This window comes from Euprymna scolopes, chromosome 41 (genome assembly GCF_053919585.1).
Source record: "Euprymna scolopes isolate OS-2025 chromosome 41, ASM5391958v1, whole genome shotgun sequence".
Classification (NCBI taxonomy): domain Eukaryota; kingdom Metazoa; phylum Mollusca; class Cephalopoda; order Sepiida; family Sepiolidae; genus Euprymna; species Euprymna scolopes.
The window spans coordinates 73588085-73607669 of record NC_136522.1 but is presented as its reverse complement, the minus strand read 5'-3'; the positions used below and the strand labels follow the sequence as shown (position 1 = coordinate 73607669).

At 33.3% G+C, this 19585-nt stretch overlaps 1 protein-coding gene across 3 annotated transcripts in view; it reads right to left on the bottom strand.

Moving 5' to 3' along the window:
* The window catches only part of LOC145266631 (arf-GAP with Rho-GAP domain, ANK repeat and PH domain-containing protein 2-like), a 277212-nt gene that overhangs the window by 28979 nt on the left and 228648 nt on the right, over positions 1–19585 (bottom strand). For all 3 annotated transcript variants that reach the window (XM_080122551.1, XM_080122552.1, XM_080122553.1), the window contains 5 exons: positions 17596–17686; positions 14040–14117; positions 9034–9168; positions 6959–7064; positions 1877–1967 (listed from right to left, as the gene is read on the bottom strand). In XM_080122551.1, the coding sequence (XP_079978677.1) occupies positions 1877–1967; positions 6959–7064; positions 9034–9168; positions 14040–14117; positions 17596–17686 (501 nt within the window). The remainder of the gene's footprint in view (positions 1–1876; positions 1968–6958; positions 7065–9033; positions 9169–14039; positions 14118–17595; positions 17687–19585) is intronic.

Here is a 19585-nt window from a genome sequence, read left to right as displayed (position 1 = left end):
TTCCCCATGTTAAGAATGGTTTTCGAAACGTTATTTCAGCATGGTATCAAAAATACATAAATACCCTTATCTCTATATAAATAAAATGAACTCATTTTTTCCCGTCGGATTTTGACCTTAATAGGATTAAAAATCAAGATATTTCATGCAAATATAATATGCACAAACGGCAGAACAATATCTTAGGTGTGTTATAGGCTTATTATTTCTCAAATTCCTTGATAATCTTAGATTTCTATACTTTTTCTGCTGAGAAGTCACGGCCAAAATCGGTTAAGATCAATGGAAGTGGTAAAATATTTTCTCTCTAATAAATTCCTCCTCCCCCTGCCACCACTTAACACCGTTTGGGGATCGTTCACAAGGAACAGTTGAGAAGAGAACACCGGTTTGGCTTTGTAGTTCTTTCATGTGAAGTTATTTAAAATCACTAAACTAAGCTGCAATGCTCTGTGGCGTAGTGGTTAGCATGCTGGACAATTCACATTATATTTTCACGTTCGCGCCGACCTACTGTAGTCGTTTTTTTGGGGTTTTTTTCCTAAACAACTGGAATGGACTTTTCTTGGTGGCCGAACTGTTAACGTTGCAGATATTTTTTTTTTGTTTTTTTTTTTCACACTTTATTTTCCTACTTTTATTCATGACTCCGGGTTTGATCCTTCCTACTTACCTACCATAACATTTTTTAAAACTTCCCCCCCCCCGTCCCGGAAACAAACACTCGGGCAACGCCGGGTACCCCCGCTAGTTTCTAATAAAACTTCTATCTCTACCTAACTCTCTCTATATTTTTCTCTTTCCTCCTTTCCATTTTACCTCATTCTATCTCCTGAATCCCCAGTTGACCCCTGGAGAACGAATAATTTTTTAATTTTATTCATCCAGGGCAGCACCGATCAAAAATATATCAATTTTATGGGTGTTTGTTTTGTAGTTTTTTTTGTTGTTTTTTTTACATTTAGAAACACACATACACAACTGCTTTTTATATTATAAACTAGCAGGGTCACCCATTGTTGCTCGGGAGCACAGATTAACCTATATCTATGAACATCTCTATCGCTATCTATCCGTCTCTCTCTATCTTCCTCATCCCAACTCATTCCTCTCTGCTAGATATATATATATATATATTTTTTTTTTTTTTACACAGTGGTCACCACTTATCAAGGCCCGAAAGCCACTCAGGGATAAGAGTTATTGCAAGTACATTACGTTAGTGTGGAGATTTGATGAAGTGTTTACTTAAGGGGGCGGTTCATTAGGAATTTGTTAACGTTGGACTTGAAGACATCCAAGTTGTAGTCAGGTGGGAAGCAGGCAGACGGAACAGAGTATGAATACATAAAAACAACTCTCCTTTATAGCTTGTAAGAATGAGTAAGCATTTTCTTTCCAAATACTTAAAAGTTACCTCTCTGATGAAACCTGGGCCAGTTGATACCCAAAGAATGAACATTTTTTTTAAATAAATGTTAAGTATTATTCATCCAGCACAGCACCAATCAAGAATATACCAAACATTGTAGTTTCTGCCTCTTTGCTGTACATACAAACACACATACAACTGTCCTTCAGATAATAGACTAGTAGAGCTATCTGGCCTTGTTAAGAGCCATATAAATTTTAGTAGAAGTAAAATTAATATCTTTATATTAAAATGTCTATCTCTCCCTCTCTCTTTCTAGCTGTCTCTGTATTTTCTCTCTGTTCCTCTCTTTTACCGTCTTCCTCCGTAACTTTGTAGGTGTTTGTTTTGTAGTCTTTGACATGCAAACACACCTATGAAAAACAAAAAAATAAATGTTTGCCCTCCCCCCCCTTTTTTTTTAAATAAAACTCTGATCAGAAAACAAATAGAAATAATATTCACCGTCGTTGACTCTATCGACAGGAGTGTCGGGCCAAATACAATCGCCAGTTGATCCATTCCCATTTTGTTCACCGACTGATTTTGAGAAATACTGAAGAAAAAACGATTAAAAAAAAACATTAAAAAAAGAAATCTTTCATGCAACAATGACAAATCTTGAAATCATTCTAACTGATATGTAATCTATCCCAGGTTATGCCGGCATGTTGAAAATTGTGATTTTGCTGCAAAGGTCGGTTAGTGCAAGAAGAGTTGAAGGGTTAAGTCGCTGATGTATGTCAAACTTTGTAAGTGGGGGTGATGATAGCACCAGAAATAGATCAATCGGGCTCGTGTGAAAGAAAAAGTGGAAAGAAAGAAAGAGAGAGGATTGGTTGGTTGGTTGTTTTTGTTTCATGGCATATCAACCTTTTTAAGGTGATTTAATGCCGAATCCAGTGATTTGGAAGAAAAATGTTTTAATAGAATATATTTATTTTTTTCAAGTCGGTTTCTATTTAACCCATAGTTGGGACCCTAACAGATACTACTACTCCAGATCAGAGAGGACCTGGGAGCAATCGCAATTAAACACTCCTCAAAGCCTGCAAGCTGGGGCCTAACCATCGGATATAGTTTAAGGTCATATCTAGGACCAAAGTGAGAGGAAGAGCATGAAATAAAGATATCTTTTCTCTCACATGCAAGTCAGTCTGGTTTCCGATTTTCGGCGGAACAGACGAGTTGAGATTGGCGCAAAGATACGTCAGAAATAGAAACAATGCGAGAGGTTATGTTTTCGTCTTAGATGTTCTTTACAGTTCCTCAGTCAGAGGAAAAATTGCATCCCAAAGAGAATACCAAGATAACAGAGAAAAGATAGGGTGAACTTTATCGCATATATATATATATATATATATATATATATATATGCACACACACACACTAGATGTACCATGATTACATACATAGATACAGGCAAAGAGACACACATAACAAGATATACACGCAACTGACAACCCCCCTCCTCCGAAATCTTACACAACAAATTGAAGACCTTTTTCTTGATTTGTTCTTGCTATTTAATTTTATCTAAAATGCATTTTAATCTCAACAGGATACATTGAAAAATATATGTATATGTGATTTTATTCAACAAAAGCAATTTTAATCAGTTTTATAAGGAAACATTTATTTAATCTCAAAATGATATATTGAAACATTATATGTATACAATATATATATATATAGGATTGATATGTAGTTTGTTTGAAGCATGCTTTGAATCGATCTGTCACGTCTACTATTTTGAAAAGGGATTTTTTTTTCAAAATTAATAATGGATATTATCGCAGACATAACAAGACATTTGTACCTAATACAACTGAATAAATATATGTATATATAGACATATATGTATGTACTTATTGATTTGTAAATTTCCACTTTTTTGTCTCCTTTCACCAACAACTACTATATTTCATTCCTCGCATTGTGATAGCCTTCTATATCTCTACTATATATATATATATATATATATATATATATATATATATATATATATATATATATATATATATATATATAGACTATTTCATTTAATCACATAATTAATATACGAAGATATAATTTTATGCGTACATTTTCAGTATTTACTTCAACAGTGCTCAATACATAGGTAGAGCTAGGTAGTAAGATGAAAATATATATGGCAATTAAGCTACACAGAATATTTTTCATTTCATTCTCGTGAGAATTTGTCAGGCATAAACCTGACGAATTCTCATGAGAATCTGTGTAGCTTAATTGCCATATATATTTCACGAGAAATTCTGTGTAACTTAATTGCCATATATATATATATATATATATATAGTAAGTTATAAAATATATATGACTATTAAGCTACACAGAATATTCCGCGATTCATTCACGCTAGGATTCATGAAGCTTATGTTTATAAGCTTGATCAATTCTAGCGTGGATGAAACGAGGAATATTCAGTGTAGCTTAATTGTCATATATATTTTATAACTTACTACCTAGCTCTACCTACGTATTGAGCACTGTTGAAGTAAATACTTAAAGTTTACGCATAAATTTATACTTTCGTATATTAATTTATGTGATTAAAGGAAGTAGTCATATATATATAAATATATATATAGTAAGTCATAAAATATATATGGCGATTAAGCTACACTGAATATTCCGCGTTTTATCCACTCTAGCACTCTTCAGGCTAACTTACTAACTAGGTCTTCCTACGTATTGAGCACTTTTGAAGTAAATACTTAAAGTTTACGCATAAATTTATACTCTCGTATATTAATTTTATGTGAGTAAATGAAGTAGTTATATATATATATGTATATATACATATATATATATATATATATATATATATAACTACTTCATTTAATGTGATTGGATGAAGTAGTTATATATATATATATACTTCATTCAATCACATAAAATTAATATATGAGAGTATAAATTTATGCGTCAACTTTAAGTATTTACTTCAAAAGTGTAGCTTAATCGCCAAATATATTTTATAACTTACTATATATACATTATATATATATATATATATATATATATATATATATATATATACACACACACATATACACACACATGTATATATATATATATATATATATATATATATATATATATATACATATATATACACACACATATACACACACATGTATATATATATATATACATATATATATACACACATATACACACACATGTATATATATATATATATATATACATATATATATACACACATATACACACACATGTATATATATATATATATATACATATATATATACACACATATACACACACATGTATATATATATATATATACATATATATATACACACACATGTATATATATATATATATATATATATATATATATGAAAGCGATTTGGTTCAACAAAAGCAATTCTAATCAGTTTTATAAGGAAATAAAAATGGAAGACAAAAAAGAGGTAGGCAGGAAATTTACTTGGATGGAAAAGCTGAAGATATTTTAATCTTATTGTCTATTCACAGAAAAAAAAAAAAAAAACCTTGTCTGCTAGAGATGTTCCAAAAGTAATGACTCCTATTTTTTTTTTTTTCATCCTGCCCAATGGATCAGAGGAGATTGTTTTTATTGCATTTTCACCCCAAACAAGGCACAGTGCCACTTTGATGAAGGGGGCTACTATCTGGGACATAATTTGTAGGGGTACTATGTAGGGAGTTGAGCAGCAAAATGTCTGTTCACATTACATTTGAACTTCTGCATGTCAGTACAGTCAGGGTTGGTTGGTTGTTTTGGTTTTACGGCATATCAACCTTTTTCAGGTTATTTAATGCAGAATCTAGTTATTTTGAGGAACGATTTTTATGGAGTATATTTTTTTTTTTAGGTCCGATTCTATTTAACCCATAGTTGGGACCCTAACAGGTACTACCACTCCGGGTCAGAGTGGACCTGGGAGCAATGGCAATTAAAGGGTGGCTCCACACTCCCCAAAGCCCGCAAGGTGGGGCTTCACCATCGGATATAGTTTTAGGTCAAATCCAGGACCAGTACAGTCAGGGAAACAGGAACCTGGAATGGAATTCCAAAGTCTAGCAGTCCTAGGGAAGAAATTATTAGAATAGAAGGCTTTATTACATCTGGGGATCTGTGTAGGGGTGGGATTTTGCTGCTTGTCGGGGGTATTTATGTCAAGGTGGTACATCGGAGCATCTACCATTAAAATAGTTGTAAAACAGGTGTTGATGGGACAGTAGTTGAAGCCTAGCTTACAGTGCGGGACCTATAAGGTTAGCAACTCCTTTGAACCTTGTTTACAAATGAGACTAGTAGCTAAACGTTAAGCCGAGGAGTTTGAATGACATACTTTCAGATAATGAATCATTAAGAAAAGGAAAGAAGCTTAGTCTTGGCAGAATTGAACGTGACCATCCATTTTTGTCTCCATTCCGCTACGGACTGAAGACCTTCCTCTAGGGTTTCTGCCATTGCCGTGTTTGTTCGTTTTCCACTCATATCTGTCGTAGAGAGTGGTGTCGTCAGCAAAGATACCCATCTCAGAGACAATTTTATCGGGGAGGTCATTTATTAATATCAAGAATAAAAAACATTCAAGATGATTACTGAACTCATGCATTTATGACCTGACAGTTTCATCTCTCTATTGCAGATATTGATGGTGTGAGACTAAGAAAGCATGCATGTCAGAAGCAGCGATGCATCATTAAATTTCTTCATGCAGAAAAAATTGAACCGATCAACATTTACCGGCGCCTGTAGAACATTTACGAGGCCAATGTAGTTGATGTCAACACAGAAGATGAGTTTGTCGATTTCAGAGTGGCGACAAAAATGTGAGTGACATAGCGCATTCCTGACTTTTATGACCAAGACATCAAAGGTCGGCCAAAGTGCATTGAGAATGGTGGTGACTATGTAGAAAAATAAATTCTGGAACACAAAAGGTGGTCCGTATTAATGGTACGATTCCCATCTTCATAGCTTTTCTTTTTTTTTTTTGCAAAGGAGTAACCACTTATCAAGGACCGGAGGCCACTCAAGGATAAGTGTTAATGAGTGTACGGTAGTCAATGGGACGGTATCGTAGTAATTGTTAGTCGTGGAAATTTGGTAAATTTGATTACTTAAGGGGACGGCTCATCAAGAACTTGTTTACATTGGACTTGAAGACAACTATATTGTAGTCAGTTGGAAAGCAGGGAAACGGAAGAGAGTTTCACATGCGTGTAGTTCTAAGAAAGAAGCTTTGTTCATGCAATCTACGTTTAGATTTAGGCACAGATAAAGAGTGGAGGGAATTATTGATAGTGGTTTCAAATAGATGAGTGTTTTTTTGTGAAAGTCTCGCAAGGAGGGGGATCATAAATTGAAGCTCAGACGAGTTTTAGTTTTCAGCTAAAAAATAGGAGACTTTACTTTTGAAACGACCCTCAGATTAGTTTCCAAGAAAACATTGAAAATGGTGTGGAATTCAGGACGAAACACAACACATTCACGATAAAATTTGAAGTTGATGATCAACTCACCTCCAGAGATGAACTACCATCCTTTTCAATGTGTTCCGATTGATGCTCGGTAAACTGTCGACCAAATATTTGTACAATTTGAGTTTGATTTGCGTATCTTCTTTAGCTGCAAATGAGGAAATTTTTAAAAAAAGATAAGGAAATTCTTTTATTTAATTTTTTTTTTTTTTTTTTTTTTTTAACTTTTTACTAGTATTACTAAGCTTTTAACTAGTATTACTAAGCTTTACTTTCAGATAACTATTACAATAAAAAAAAATACAGAAAAATTCTTATGCAGGGCTCTACATTGCGAGTGAAACAGTCACATTTGCGAGTGATTTTTCAAAGTAGCGACTAGAAATAATGAAACATTTGTTGCAATATTTTTGTGTTATGAGGGTATGGTCCCTCACAGTTGGAAGATTCCATTTATAAATGATGCTGCTAGGAACTGACAAATTAAATTAATTCACGTTCTGCTGCCAACCAATCGGAAACCAGAATTGCTCCAGAACTTGTATAGAACAACTATTGGAAACTGTTCTGAAACTAAACATGGCTTTTAACTCAAGAGGTTATGGGCCCAGCATGGGGCTTTATTTTGATGGATCCAAATAAAAATTATGAGTGATTTTTCAACGTGGCGACTAGAAATAATGAAACATTCATTTTTCGGCGATTGTATTCCATTCACTACTGAATGAAAAATATCTTTTCAACTTTTTTTTAAATAAAACGAACAAAGTTAAATTATTTAAACAGTAAAAGTTTAATAGAACAATATACTTTTTTTTTTAACGAAGGCGGTTTAAAAAATATCTGAAGTAATTAGAATGTTTATACCTTTAAGTATCAACATAAAATTTGTTGTATATTTAGAATTACACTTATTAAAACACACACACACACACACACAAAAAAAAAAATCTTTATGATGTACATACTCGTCATAGAACTAAGATGTCATATTCTAAAAATCATGTGGGTTTGGCTAGTAACTTTTCTTTTTGGCTAGTAAACAAAAATATTTAGTTGTCAAAGGCCAACTAAAGATAAATTTGTCTGAATAGTCGTGTTATGATATACATACTCGTGACAGAACGAAAAGATCATATTCCAAAAATCATGTAAGATTTTTGACGCTTCTCCATTATAACAAAATTTGAAAAATAGAATTGCAACTATCTGCATGGGAATACATGAACAGTGTCAAGATGTTTCCTTTGAAACAAGATTGTAGCACCTGTGGGAAATCCGTGTGTTTGGATAAGCAATGGCATTGGAAGGAAGCAGCTGAGTCTGTTCAAGTACACTTCTTCTCTAAACGTGTGATGAACGTGTGGAACCAGCTGTCGGAAGAAGTGTTATCTGCAGAGTCGCTCAATACCTGACGTGTATTGATGGACTGTAATCTCGGGTGTATAGGCCTGTGTTCTTTCTCATCGTATATATTGTATTGTAAGTAAAACTAGTGTTATCTACTTAATTGTCATGTTGCAGTAATGAACATCCCACCCCCCATAGCCCTTGAGCCCCTGGAGGAGCATAGGCCATCTACAACTTTTTGCAGATGTTTTTGTAGCGAGAAGTTCTTTTTTACAGGATGAGGGTGCTGGACCCACGTCCAACCTTCCCAGAAGATACATACAGCGCCTCGCCTTCCCAAATGGTCACCCATCTGGTACTAGCCAGGCTCAATGTTGCTTAACTTCGGTGATCTAGTGAGAACTGGTGTGTCAATGTGATTGTGCCGTACATAGTAATGAACATAACCCGAAATTACAAAAGATAAAGTAGAAAATTTTTCATTAATGAGTTTTCCAAAATCAATTAGCACAAATTGAGTTTTGTTAAAAAAAAAAAAGGGAAGCAATTATTTTCTAAAAAAAAAAAAAAAAAGGAGGCAATTATTTTCTAAAAAAAAAAAACAAGGGAGGCAATTATTTTCTAAAAAAAAAACAAGGGAGGCAATTATTTTCTAAAAAAAAAAGGGAGGCAATTATTTTCTAAAAACTTACAAAACTCAATTTTACCTCAGTTAAATGAAGAACTTTTTAAGAGAAATGCTTGTTTTAGGATAGAGTTGCACTTACAAGCAGCAATAAGCCATTCTTTATGTAAGTTCCTGGTAAGCAGAGGGTCTTCGAGGTTTCGGAAGAACTTTTTCAATGCACTCGTGACCTCATGAAGACTATAATTCTTCACAACCAAGTGGACATCTTGAGCATCTGAAATGATGGAAAATAACACTTAAGTTCTTTGGTTATAGTCAACTAACATACTTCCTAACTTCCGGCAAAGCACTACTGAAAATGACATCTTGAGCACCCGAAATGCGAGAAAACAAAATTAATTTCTTCAATCATCTGCTAGCTGTCCCGACTCAGCATTACCTACATGGAGAAAGTTGTAAGTAAAAAAAAGACTTATAGAAAAATAATTTGAAAATATATTAAAGTAGCCAACTTTCATAACTGCTATTGACCAAGTCAAACTTTTATTTAACTTGGGAGTCATCATTTATCAAGACCTGAAGGCCACTTGAGGATAAGGGTTAATGAATGTAAGGTGGTAGTGTAGTAATCATTAATGGTGTAAACTGGGTAGACTGATTATTTATGGGGATGGGTCTACAAGAATTTGTTTACATTAGATTTGAATTGATTATATGATGTTAGAAATTAATTTTTTTTTTTTTAAATTCTTAATGCTGCAATATTTTAAGTTATAAATTTCTTATATATTTTAGTAGAAAACTGTGTCCTTTTCTTTTCTAGTTTTAACAACTAGTTCTTTACTTTTCCATGCTAAGCTTAGCTATATTTCTTTTCATGCTCGCATTTTTCTATTGTAATCCATGATTTTTCCAGGCTTCCAATAAATTCACTTGTTCTTTGTTTAATTCCAGTCTTATTTTTTGCCTCCATAAACACATGCGATAACAATGTACGGCACTCGTCTGCTTTGAATAAAATCCACCCAATTATCTCCCTTTCATGCTTTCATTAGTGAATTAGTAGCAACAGTAGTCATTGAAGTGACGTGGTTGCTATGGAAACCAGTCATGAAAGCATCACTCATCTCCTTACAAATTTTTACAATTTTGAACACCAGAAAATTTATAACTTTTGTTTTAATTAACGAAAATTGAAAAAACATTTATCACAAAATAGTTGAGAAGGTGATCTATAAACTGTAAAAATTGTATGAAATTTGGTTGAAAAATGAGTGAGTGTTGTAGCTTTACGGCAGTTCTAAATGACTAAAACTGCCACTTAACTATATATTCAAACACTGTGTTTGAATGATTATATATATATATATATATATATATATATATATATATATATATTAGTGGCCTGGCAAGGCCACAGGAGAGACAACCAAGCAAAAAAAAAACTAAGCAAAATTCATCCCAAAGCAGCAAAATTAAAGCTGGCCTGCCAGGACACTGCATATACAAATGTAAGCAAATTTGGACATACAAGTGGTGTGCAGTAAGTAATACCCCTGACCCACTTCCAGTTGTCTGATCTAGCTGAAATTTTGCATGTGCAATGATTTATATCTCTACAGGTTATGTGGCAGATTACAGCTCTGAACTAATTGTGGTTTCTGTTTTACAGGTGTTTTGAACTGAGTCAGGTGTGAAATGGAGCCTGTTGAATGTCGAGCAGTTATCCAGTTTTTGTATTTGAAAGGACGCACACCACAGGAGACTTTTGATGAAATGAAAGAAACTTATGGTGATAATGTCCCATCATATGACCTTGTAAAATGCTGGCATCGTGAATTCAAACATGGCCGGAAGTTTGTGGAAACAGCTCCCAGACCTGATCGCGCCCCCTTCTTCCATTGATGAAGCATCTGTCCGTCAAGTTGACGCTGCCATTTTGGAAGATCGGCACATTACTATTCGCCAAATAGCCCAAGATGTCAAGATTAGTACAGGGTCTGTGGAAACTATCATTCATGACCATTTGCATATGCATAAGGTGTCTGGCAGATGGATTCCCAGGTTGCTCACACCATTCCAGAAGCGAGAACGCGTTGAGTGCTCGAGGATGAATTTGGAGATGTGCCAAGAAGATGAGTCAAAGTTTTTCAAAAGACTGATTACACAGGATGAAACCTGGGTCCATCACTATGATCCAGAGACCAAAGCCCAGTCAATGCAGTGGAAGCACTTGGACTCACCACCTCCAAAGAAGGCAAGGTCATGCTCACAGTCTTCTGGGACCAGGATGGCGTAGTGATAACAGATTTCCTGGCAAAGGATACCACAATTACAGGAGCCTATTATGCTTCACTTTTGAGGAAATTAAGGGAAGCTATCAAAATCAAGAGGCGAGGCAAGATCAGCAAAGGTACCCTCCTCTTGCAGGACAATGCTCTGGTCCACAACTCGCATGTTGCCAAATCAGAAGCACGGGCATGTGGTTATAAAATACACCCCAGTCACCCTACTCTCCTGACCTTGCACCCTCTGACTTTCACCTCTTCTCAGCCATGAAGTTGTTTTTGAAAGGAAAGCATTTCCCAGATGATGCAGCCTTGATTTCTTAAGTCACGTCATGGTTAGAGGACCAATCTGGGGTGTTCTACAAAAACGGTCTCCAGAGCTGCATCAAACGATGGGAGAAATGCCTAACTCTGGGTGGTTCCTATGTAGAGAAAGACTCATAACTGTGCTAAGTTTCGTTGCTCTACTGCTATGGGAAGTGGGTCAGGGGCATTACTTATTGCACGCCTCCCGTATATCATTGGTTGGAAAATATAGGTTATTTTTTAACTAATTATCAAATTTACTTTATGTAAGAAAACCAATGAAGGGAGATATAACATATGAGAAATATTTAGAATCAAGTCTCCCCTTGCTGTTATTTCAGATCATTTGAAACCATAGCAGCAAGTTTTAGTCTCCCACCATCAAGGCCAAAGGTTTTGGGCAAATATCAGATATTTTGTAACTCATACGCAAAACTAGGAAAACAAATGATTGAAACATTTTATGGGTGTAAAAATGTGCTCAAAAATAGGCTCTGGATGATCCCCTTAATGTGCGACCTTTAGGGCAAAGGTCACATAGCTCACTACACAAATCAGGTCATTACCTTTCCACCGAGCCTTCATTTGTTAAATTTTGATCAATAGTCGCAGAGATTTGGAACATATAAAATTGCTAAAAAAGGTTGTGTATATATATTTAGTAATGTGATTGATAATTTGAATTAAAAATCTGTTTCATAAGAAGGAACAACAACAAAGGCAAATTATTGCCTTTGTTGTTGTTCCTTCTTATGAAACAGATTTTTAATTTTTAATTCTAATTTGAATTTTAAATAATCAATCACATTACTAAATATTAAAGTAGCTCTATGATATTTGCCTATCGAGCTTATTATATATCTGAATTACAACGAACACTGTTCTTTTCTTGTATTATAATTAAACTAGTAATTTCACTATTACATTAAAATACACTCTGCTCTTTAGACTATTGTTCTAATCTCCTTTAAATATATACATATACATATATATATATATATATATACACACACACACACACACTGGTAGCCAAATTAAATATTGAAATGCTTCTATCTTTGGTTTGCTGGAACGAAATTACACAAAAATTTGCACATTTTTTGAAGATTATAATACTATTTCATGGTTAAATTTTTATGACAATTGGTAAAAAAGAACCTATATTTTCAAACTAATAAAATATGACCAAATTTGCCTATATTTGTGTGTGTTTGTATATATATATATATATATATATATATATAGTGTCCTGCAAGCCAGCTTCAGTTTTGTTGCTTCAGTTGTTTATGAGGCCACTAATGTATATATATACCACCTTGTGCTAGAAGGTTTTCATCCTAAATTCTATGCAATTATACAAAACGTAGAAACTATGCATAGATAGAATTTAGCTTAATAGTTTTCTAATTAATCACCTAATACGAAACCATACATTATTTTATTAATTTTTAAATATCAATGTCAGAGCAAGAAAAAAAAAAAACACTCAACTTTTCTATATATATTAATTTATATTCCTGTTGGTATGTCTGTTCACAATTTGATTAATATATACAAAAGGTCCACTACTTCCTTTAACTTACTTGGACAAACTTTATGACATTTATTTCTATATATAGTATGATTCTTGCAAAATATATGCTATAGGAGGTAAGCTCATTTGCATATTACATTAAAGAAAATCGATTTTACTAAATAGCTGTATGTTAGTTACCGTTTATAGCAAGAGAATTGTTTTAAGTGTTTTATTTAAGATTGTTATTTAAAGTTGATTTATATTAATAACACCTTTATTTTAAATTATTATTACTGACATCGATTTTTTTAAAAACCAGTTTCGAGTTATTTCCCCCCGGGTGCCACCTGTCGGACAAAAAGACTAAAAAAAAAACAAAAATAAAGACAGGAAAAACAATAATAAATATAAACAAATAAACAATAAAAAATAAATAAAAAACAAAAAATAGAAAAAAACAAACAATAAATAGAATGGAATACAAAAAAAAAAAAAAAATACCTCATAAGAAAATACCAAAAACCTCATTTCAAAAAATACCTCGTTTCAAAAAGAGAAATATCTCATTCAAAAAAAAATAAATTAAAACACCTCATTTAAAAAAAAAAAAACACCTTGTTCAAAAAGAAAAAAAAAGAAAACGCCTTGTTCAAAAAAAAAAAAAAATACCTTGTTCAAAAAAAAAAAAAAATACATCGTTAAAAAAAGAAAGAAAACACCTCGTTAAAAAAAAAAAAAAAATACCTCGTCCAAACAAAAAAATACCTCGCTCAAAAAAAAAAAAAATACATCATTTAAAAAAAAAAGAAAAAAGAAAGAAAACACCTCGTTAAAAAAAACAAAAAAAACCTCGTCCAAACAAAAAAAAATACATCATTTAAAAAAAAAAAAAAAAAAAGAAAACACATCGTTAAAAAAAAAAAATACCTCGTCCAAACAAAAAAATACCTCGTTCAAAAGAAAAAAAAATACATCATTTAAAAAAAAGAAAACCCCTCGTTCAAAAAAAATTAAAAATAAATTTTTAAAAAATACCTCGCTCAAAAGTTTCCAACAATGCTGTCACTCGGGATTGCACACCATTTTTTCTGTAAATGCCGTCTTCAGACAAACCTGGCAAAAACAAGAGTGAATCATCATCATCACATTCCATTTTGCATTTTTGGCTCTAAACACTTGAAATTTTAGATGTAGATTCCTTGGACATAGATCAAACTTTTTAATTTGATTTGAGCCCAAAACAATAAATGTTAAGGGGTTAAAATTGGGGTCAAAGTTTTAAAAAAATTTGATCTCTGCAGTCGCTATCAAATTACACAGCCAATTTTTGGTATAAATATTTGAAACTTTACATAAAGTGTATTCAGACATGGGGTAAGCTTTTTAATTGGGCTTTGGACAAAAAATTGGCTGCCAAGGGGTCAAAGTTCAAAAGATTTGACCTCTGCGGTCTCTAGCAAACTATTCAGCCAATTTTGGATCTAAACATTAGAAATTTTATATAAAGGGTATTCAGACATGCAGTAAGCTTTTTAATCAGTTTTTGGGCAAAAATCTGGCTGCCAAGAGGTCCAAGGTCAAAGTTGAAAGAGTTGACCTTTGTAAACTCTACCAAACTCCTTTGCAAATTTTGGGTTTAAACACTTGAAATTTTAGATGTAGGTTACCTGAACAGGAGTCAAACATATATATATATATATATATATATATATATAGGCACAAAAGTTATGAACAGTACATATGGGCTGACCAAAGCCAGGCTGGCCTGCTAGTAACCTATATTCAGTAATAAGTTAACAATATATAATTTGAGGTTGCTATTTTTCAAAGGTAACTAGTGAAATATAACGAGGTTAATTCAAGAGTGCTCAATACCAGAGTAGAGCAAGTTACACTTTCAATTTGTTGCTACACAGTCATGAGCATGTTTCGGTCTTCTAGTATTTAGTAACTAGAGACCTCGTTAGGCAACAACGCTTTATATGAATATAAGCATGCTCATGACTGTGTAGCAACACATTACTGCTTATGTAAAGACAAATTGAAAGTGTTTGTATATATATATATATATATATATATATATATATATATATATATATATTATAAGCTCTATTTCCTATTTGGTTTTATCGAGCTTTTACATCTGGCTGAGATAGTTTAATAAATATTAATTCTTTAATATTTATAATATACTTTAATTTTACCATCTTGGATCATTTTGGTAAATTTAATTGTAATTTTTATTTTATTTTATATATATATAAGTAAAGTGATTTTCAATTTAAAAATTAAAAAAAAAATTTTTTAATTTAAAAATCAAATTTTAATTAAATTAAAAATCAGTTTCATAAGAAGGAACAACAACAAAGTACAGATAATTGACTTTGTTGTTGTTCCTTCTTATGAAACTGATTTTTAATTTAATTAAAATTTGATTTTTAAATTTAAAAAATTTTTTTTTAATTTTTAAATTGAAAATCACTTTACTTAATATTGAATTAGCTCTAGGACATTTAACTATCGAGCTTATTATATATCTAAATTACAACAAGCATTTCCTGTATTTTAATTAAACTAGTAATTTCACTGTTACATTAAAATACACTTAGCTCTTTAGACTATTATTCTAATCTCCTTTAAATTATATATATATATATATATATATATATATATATATAGTAATAATAATTAGTAATAAATAATGATATTTACAACTAGAAATAAAAATGCGGTTCCCAAAATTCATAGTAGAACGGTCCACAAGGATCTGTGGTGCAATGGTTAGAGTATTTGGAAAAATCAATTGTAAAAGTGATATTCTCCTGAAAGTTGAAAGTCCAAGCTTCAGTGCAGCCGACCCTCAAAAATACAATTGCGAATTATTTGGAACCTCTATCCAGTTATGGCTGACGGAACAGGAGCATGCTACACCCGTGCAGTAAATAAGGAGTTCTGCTCTAAATCCCGTCCAAATTCCAGAGTTCGACAAAATACAGCTGAAGACATCGGCCGAAACGTAACCTCCAACCTTCAGGTGTGGGAATTTGAACGGAATTACGAGCAGAATCGTTTATTTAATTCACAGGGGTTGCATGGTCCTATTCCATCAACCATGACTGGATATAAGGTCCTAAGTAATTCGCAATTGTACTTTTTGTCACCTGTACTAAGGATTGAACCTTTAACCTTCAGGAGGATATCACTTTTTACAATTGACTGAAATGTTATGAAAATCACACTTAAGTAGTTCGATGAATCCAAATAAAACAAGTGTAGTATCTGTTCTGATAATATATTAAATCTTTTTGATACTCGGTATGTAAATGAGAAATCATTCTAGACTGTGCCAATTTCTATTTTCATCACAATTTGGAGCGTCCCTTTTTTTGAGGAGAAGATATATAAGTTTTATTGACAGAGAATAGGCATAAAAGTCACAGTTTGATAAATTTAAAAAGCAAAAAAAACAATATTTTGTAATTTTGTCCAGGAACCAACAAAGAATAGAAAATAACTCTGACCCACTTGTTCTTTTTCAACATTTATTTCCTCATTGGTATGTCTCTTACAGGATCTCGAATGTTATCTCATCTCTCTCACGATCATTCTCTTTCTCATAGACCTTTTTTTCCCCCTAGTTGTGACGTCACTTTGCCTGTATGTTACCATTTTACATTTTTGTTTTAATTGATTCTTTTTTTATACTTCAACAATTTTTCATTGATCCACAAAAGTCTAGTTTTGATTTATGCGCTCTTTGAATTACCTCCCCTTTCATGCACAGACATGTGCAATGTTTTAATTGAAATCAAAACATTAGTAAAGTTATAGTTACTACACAATACAAACCAAACTCGCCCAACCAGTTCACCATAGTACATTCCATTAAAATACTTGTAAGGCGCAGGGATACAGCGATGGGACAAGGGTTGGAGCTTAGTTGATTAACTGCAGTTTATTTTTACACAAAGCTGTTTAATCAAATGATTATAATCGCAGTTTATTTTTATACAAAGCTGTTTAATCAAATGGCCAATTTTATCTTGTATTTAAGCGTATTCTGCTGTCATCAATTCAAAGGGTCACTGATGTTTTTTTTATTATTATTATGTTAGGAAAATCCATCTCTCAAAAAGGAGTATTTCAGATTGGGACCAAAAAAATAAAAGTTACTGGTCCTAATATTTTATTCATAATATACAGTTGCTATGGTCCCCCCTTATGTATGGTACAATCACGTTGACACACCGCTATGGATGGCTGGATGGTCCCCCCTTGGCAAACTTTCACAAAAAACATTGGACTATCTACAACCACTATCAAGAGTTTCCCTCCACTCTATGTGCCTAAATCGACTACAGTATGGTAACTTTCAAGTTCTTGTTGAACCGTCCAATTAAATAATCAAGTTGTACCCAACTTAGACCAGTAACGATTGCTACACTACAACCTTACATTCATTAACCCTTATCCCTGAGTGGCTTTTGGAACTTGATAAGTGGTGACTCCCTTGTAACAAAAAAAAAAAGAAACTTTGGCCTTAAAAATCACTTAGGCTATGTGGATTAATAATTTGATAATTATTACTTACCATTCGTCATGATGAATTTGATACATTTATCTACAATTACTGGAACATTGTCGGACGTGAGTTGCTGGTCTTCAATTCGGTTCTGACATTTCTGAAAAAGAAATCATCCAATTATATCGGAGATTCACGTCACAGATGGTAACTATCTTTTCTATGAAATTTATTCAGTATTAATGTATTGACATCAAAATTAATATATATAAAAAAATAATTTATGTTGCTGATTATAGTCAAAGGCGATCCAAAGGCTTCCTTTTCATTAACTGCTGCAATGAGATTTAGGAGAGAGCACCACTATTTCCAAGATTACTCCACTTACTCTTGATCCTTCCTTATAGAAAGCTGCGTGTTTAGCAAGTGGTCATCAAATACAAGTTTTTGAAGGCTTTGGTATGAGCAGACTTAAGATTGAACCCTTGTCTCCCAGTTCATTAGTAAATACATTTACCATTATGCAAATGAAATGGGGGAAAAATAAAAAAATAAAAAACTTTTTTTAAATTAGCAAACACCTGGTTGTTCCTGACAAAATAATAAACAGACATCCTCCATTGTAGTTGATCTAAAAAGTTGGAATGTACAATAGTTAAGACAAAGCGAAAAGAAACACGTCCTGCACTATTTTTTTTAGAAATATTTTCATTGTTTTAAACAAATTATTTTCCGTGTAATTGTTTAAAAGACTTGCTTCTTTTCGCTTCATCTCAACAAGTCCACATTCCAACTTTTTCAATTAAGAAGCTAACGTAACACCACATGTTCTACAGAAAGATTCTTGAGTTTCACGAGACACACCTGAAAAAAAGTTGGGAAAATAACACTCAAGATGAGACCAATGATCAAGACTAGTTGATCTAAAAAGTTGGAATGTACAAAACGAAAAAAATCAGGTTGTGAAATATTTGCTGATCTTGCCCCGCCTCTTGATCTTGATAGCTTCCCTTAATTTCCTCAAAAGTGAAGCATAATAGGCTCCTGTTATTGTGGTACCCTTTGCCAGGAAATCTGTCATCACTACGCCGTCCTGGTCCCAGAAGACTGTGAGCATGACCTTGCCAGCAGCGGGCTGCACCCTCGCTTTCTTTGGAGGTGGTGAGTCCAAGTGCTTCCACTGCATTGACTGGGCTTTGGTCTCTGGATCATAGTGATGGACCCAGGTTTCATCCTGTGTAATCAGTCTTTTGAAAAACTTTGACTCATCTTCTTGGCACATCTCCAAATTCATCCTCGAGCACTCAACGCGTTCTCGCTTCTGGAATGGTGTGAGCAACCTGGGAATCCATCTGCCAGACACCTTATGCATATGCAAATGGTCATGAAAGATAGTTTCCACAGACCATGTACTAATCTTGACATCTTGGGCTATTTGGTGAAGAGTAATGCACCGATCTTCCAAAATGGCAGCCTCAACTTGACGGACAAATGCCTCATCAATGGCAGAAGGGAGACGACCAAGTCTGGGAGCTGTTTCCACAAACTTCCGGCCATGTTTGAATTCATGATGCCAGCGTTTTACAAGGTCATATGATGGGGCATTATCACCATAAGTTTCTTTCATTTCATCAAAAGTCTCCTGTGGTGTGCGTCCTTTTAAATACAAAAACCGGATCACTGCTCGACATTCAACAGGATCCATTTCACACCTGACTCAGTTCAAACACCTGTAAATCAGAAACCACAATTAGTTCAGAGCTGTAATTTGCCACATAACCTATAGAGATATAAATCATTGCACATGCAAAATTTCAGCTAGATCAGACAACTGGAAGTGGGTCAGGGGCATTACTTATTGTACGCCCCTCATATGCACATATGTAACCAATAATATCTGTACCGGGTGGGACAGAGCAACTTGCTTTTTTGTTTTAATTGATATTCCAAATAAGCAAGTTGCTCTGTCCCACTCTGTATAATAAACAAACTATATATCAGCTCTGTTCCGCATTGAGCACTCTTTAATAATCACACAAGTTTCATTGGATTTACATCT